At 61.1% G+C, this 4,046-nt stretch overlaps 1 protein-coding gene across 1 annotated transcript; it reads left to right on the forward strand.

Moving 5' to 3' along the window:
* The first annotated feature begins 439 nt into the window (after nucleotides 1-439).
* On the forward strand, nucleotides 440-2,715 carry LOC136536791 (uncharacterized). The gene is made up of 6 exons (XM_066528971.1): nucleotides 440-849; nucleotides 933-1,428; nucleotides 1,525-1,798; nucleotides 1,890-1,903; nucleotides 1,995-2,244; nucleotides 2,549-2,715. Exons 1-6 carry the CDS (start codon nucleotides 440-442, stop codon nucleotides 2,713-2,715), a joined length of 1,611 nt encoding a protein of 536 aa, XP_066385068.1.
* Nucleotides 2,716-4,046: the final 1,331 nt, after the last annotated feature.

A 4,046-nucleotide genomic window follows, 5' to 3' on the forward strand; every position in this document is an offset into this window, starting at 1 on the left:
GGCATCCGGTTGTCCGTCGTCGCCCTTTCCGATGAGGAGGTTCTGCGTCGGGTGAGAGAGACGGTGGAGGGGCGGTAGAGGAGCAGTGATCTGACCCTGTTCTAGATGCGCCCATCGTGGGGGTACATCTCTCTGGTGAGTCACGCATCGCTGCAGCCCCCGAGGCCTCCTTGCTCCTTACGTTTTCAATTAGTTCCCTTATTTGCGTTTGCCATTCCTGTAGGGGATGAGGGATGTGCGAGCCTCCCCGCCACCCGTTCCCGAGGACACAGAGCGGTGAGCGGAGAACAGGGCGCACGCCGAGGCGTACAAGGAGCGGAAGGATGCCGAGGAGGCAAGGCGCAAGAGGAAGAGCCTCGAGCACGATGAGCTGGAGAAACGTCGCCGGCAACAGAGGCACAACGGTCTCCCGGAGGAGCCATCTCCATCATCGTCGTCGATGGATTCTTCGAGCGATGACGATGAGAACGAGGCGGGGCTGGGTCCCCTGGACCATCTCCCTGATGTCAAAGAGACGGCACCCGGGGCATCAGCGACCGGCCTGGAGTCTCCAGGAGGAGGAGGAGAGGGCGCCTCGAGGCTGGCGATCGCCTGCCCCGGGGCCAAGGCCGACACGCCCGAGATACGAGCGTCGGGGAAGCGCGTCGTCAGCCCGATGGGCTTGATGGTGGATGTGGAGCGGGTGTCGACAGGGGCGACTCAACCGCCTCGGCAGAGGGTCGAGGGGGTGTTGGAGCCCGATGAGGGCCGGCCAGTATCGGCGGACACGGGGGCCGTGCCACTATCGCCGCCACCGCCATTGCTGAGGACAAGGGACGCGGTGCGGAAGCTATTGTGTCCCCGTTTGAGGTAAGTGTTTTGTCAGTGGAGTTCGCAGCATCTCCTACTCATTCTTTGGTCGTATGCTGACCTCATGAGTGTTTTGTCTTCAGCCGAAAGTGTCAGGCGGAAGCGCCTGCCCTGGCACCACGTAAGGCGCTCAAGGTGAGCACCAGCTCCGCCGCCCGATGGGTGGTGGACACGCAGACCGCCATTCAGCGTGGCACGGCGTTGGCCAGGGCCGACCCAAAGGAGCCGGTTGCCCAAGGAGAGGCTACTAAGGCGGCCACGAAGCAAGCGGGGGAGGAGGCGCCTATGCCCCGCGAGGCCAAGGCCCACGAGTCAGATGAAGCCGAGGCGCCTTCAGTCGCTGAGGCCACCGAGGGTGAGGCTAAGGCCCCTAGGACCTCCAAGGCCGAGGTGGCAGAGGCCGGGGCTTCTAGGGCTTCCGAAGCTGAGGTGACGAACGCCGAGGCTCCCAGGACCACCGAGGCCGAGGTGGCAGAGGCCGGGGCTTCCAGGACCACCGAGGCCAAGGTGGCGGAGGCCGGCTTGGGCGTGGCGGAGCCAGCGGCCCAGGATGCGAGGACGGAGGCGGGGCAAGCTTCAGTACCGCCCCCGGTCTAAGACCCGTCGCCGTCGCGGGAGAGCGCCCGGGAGGTGGAGGTTCATTCAATCTCCTCCGACGATACTTCCTGGGGGAAGGAGGTGGCGGACGCCGAGGCGGCCAACACCGCGGAGCAGCCAGCTCTGACTTCCGGTGAGGGGAGCTCGGCCCTCGTCCGGGTACGACCCAAGCCCTATGGGTGGGATAGCTCACGTGTCTTGTGGCGGAGCCGGGACGACCCTGAGGGGGAGCCTCTGTTCGCCCTCAAGGACGCGGCCGAGGAGGGGCACTGGGGCTCCTTCGAGCAATTCCACCATCTGGCGGAGCAGTCGCTGCGGACAGCGTTGTCCGTCGTGGCTGACGACCTGCCAGGCATTGCCTAGGTACGTGCTTTCTTTTCTTGTGCCATGTCATCTTTTTCCCGAGTTTCTCGCAGTGCTTGACGTTTGTTCTGCCTATCCAGGAGCTCGAGGCCCGGTCCCTCGGGAAGTCGATGTTACTCCGACGGGAGAGGGACGTCTGGGACCAGCTCCAGTAGCAGAAGGACCTGCTCACCAATGCTAATGAGCTTCTGTCGGCGCGGAGCGCGGAGGTGGAGGACCTCTGCCTTCGCTGTGCTGACATAGAGGCCGAGGTGGCCACGGCTCGGGAGCAGGCCGCCCCTTTGGCGGCGTGGATCAAGGAGCTAGAGGAGAAGCTGACCCGGGTGGCCGGCGAGCGGGACACCTTCAGGTCCCAGGCCGAACAAGGGGCGGCCTCTGCCAAGGCCATCGCCGGGCAGCTAGGGGCGGAGCAGGGCGCGCACCTGCTGACGAAAGGTGCCCTGGCGAAGGCTGTCAAGGTGGCCGAGGCCTCCTGGGTCGAGGCCTTAGCCTGGAAGGAAAAGGCCGAGGGTGAGTCCTGTTGAGCCGCGCCTCTTGTTTTATTTGTTTTTCTTGCGTTCAACCCCTAACTCCCCGATGTGACGTAGAGCTGGAGAGGGAGGCTTCTAGGGCGGCCGAGGCTTCTCGGGTCAAGGTCCAAAACTGGGGGGAGAAAGCCGAGGGTGAGTCTCATAGGCTTGCGCCCCTGTTTGGCTTGTTTTCTTTCGTGCTTAACTCCGTCCTGCTTGTCTTGGTGCAGGGTTGAAGAAGGAGGCCTCTCGGGCAGCTGAGGCTTCTGTCGTAGTGCAGGCGGTGCTCGAGGCCGAGATCCAGGAGTATAACACGCTGCAGAGCGCCACCCGTACCGCCTGCAAGGCCCTAGAGGTCGGGGGGTCGAGTCGAGTAGCTCCCTCGGGAGCTGCTTGATAGCGTTGAGCGGCCGAGTCCACGAGCGGCTCTGGGGGGTGCTGCATACGGGCATCAAGCGTGCCCTAGCCATCGTCTCCTCGCACTACGCCGGCATCGACCTCGAGGCCGTCAGCGACGGTTACATCATGGCTGAGGATGACGAGAAGGCTGAGGAGGAGGTCATGAAGCTGGTGGAGGCGGCTGAGGCCCCTAGCACGGCACTGGCCAGGTTGTTTGAAGAAGAGGTGGTTCCTCCTACGCCGACCGCCGACGCTGGCGACCCTGAGTTTTGACCTGGGCCAAAGGGGCCATGTAAATAGATTAGGACTTACATCATTGTACCATGACGCTTGTGGCCGTCGAGGCCTTTTAAAGTACTTGTGTATATATGATTTTTAATCGTTTTTATTGTATTTTCGAGCCTCTGCCCTCTGTCTCGTCTTTGAACATATCTCTTGCAAAAAACTTCCTCGGAGCCTAAGTTGCCCTTCAGGTAAAAGGTGCTGAGGGAGTTGCCGTAGCCCAGAGGCGTAGGCTGTCTCGTGGCTTGGCCGGCCTTTTGGCCCTGAGATAGACTTTCGGTCCTTAGGTTTTTTACAATCGATTTGTCAGAATATGCGAGAGGGTTTGGCGTAGAATTTTTTTCGAAAAACGACTAAAAACGGTGTCTGGGACTTAGGGGGTGGTCCCCCCTTCTAGCCCCCGAGGGAGGCTCGGTTCTGCAGAGGCAGAGCCGAGTCTTGTTCGAGCCCCGCGGTGGGCACCTCTACAGAGGTAGAGCCGAGTCTCCCTTATAGCGTTATCGTAACGCTGATCCCTCGTCGATGGGCTCGGGGGGTTTCTCGAAAAATTAGAACAACTAAAGAACGCTTCTTTATTGTATTTCGAGAAACAATGTATATAATGCTTGGGAATTTAAGGGTAGAAGCGACGTAGTTGTTCTATGTTCCAAGCGTTGGTGAGGATTTCGCCCTTCTCGTTGGCTAGCTTGTAGGTCCCGGGCTTTAGCATTTGGGCGATGATGTACGGCCCTTCCCATGGCGGGGTCAGCTTGTGGCGACCCTTATTGCTCTGCCTCAGTCTCAGCACCAGGTCGCCCACTTTCAGGTCTTGGCTTCGAATGGGCCGGGCTTGATAGCGTCGTAGGGATTACTGGTACTTGGCCGAGTGTAGCAGCGCAACGTCTCGGGCTTCCTCCAGCTGGTCGAGGGCGTCCTCACGGGCAGTGCGGTTGCTTTGCTCGTTGTAGGCCTGTAGCCTCGGGGAACCGTACTCCAAGTCAGTGGGGAGGATGGCCTCGGCTCCATAGACCAGGAAGAACGGTGTGAACCCCGTGGCTTGGCTCGGAG

This window comes from Miscanthus floridulus, chromosome 2 (assembly GCF_019320115.1).
Source record: "Miscanthus floridulus cultivar M001 chromosome 2, ASM1932011v1, whole genome shotgun sequence".
Taxonomy (NCBI): domain Eukaryota; kingdom Viridiplantae; phylum Streptophyta; class Magnoliopsida; order Poales; family Poaceae; genus Miscanthus; species Miscanthus floridulus.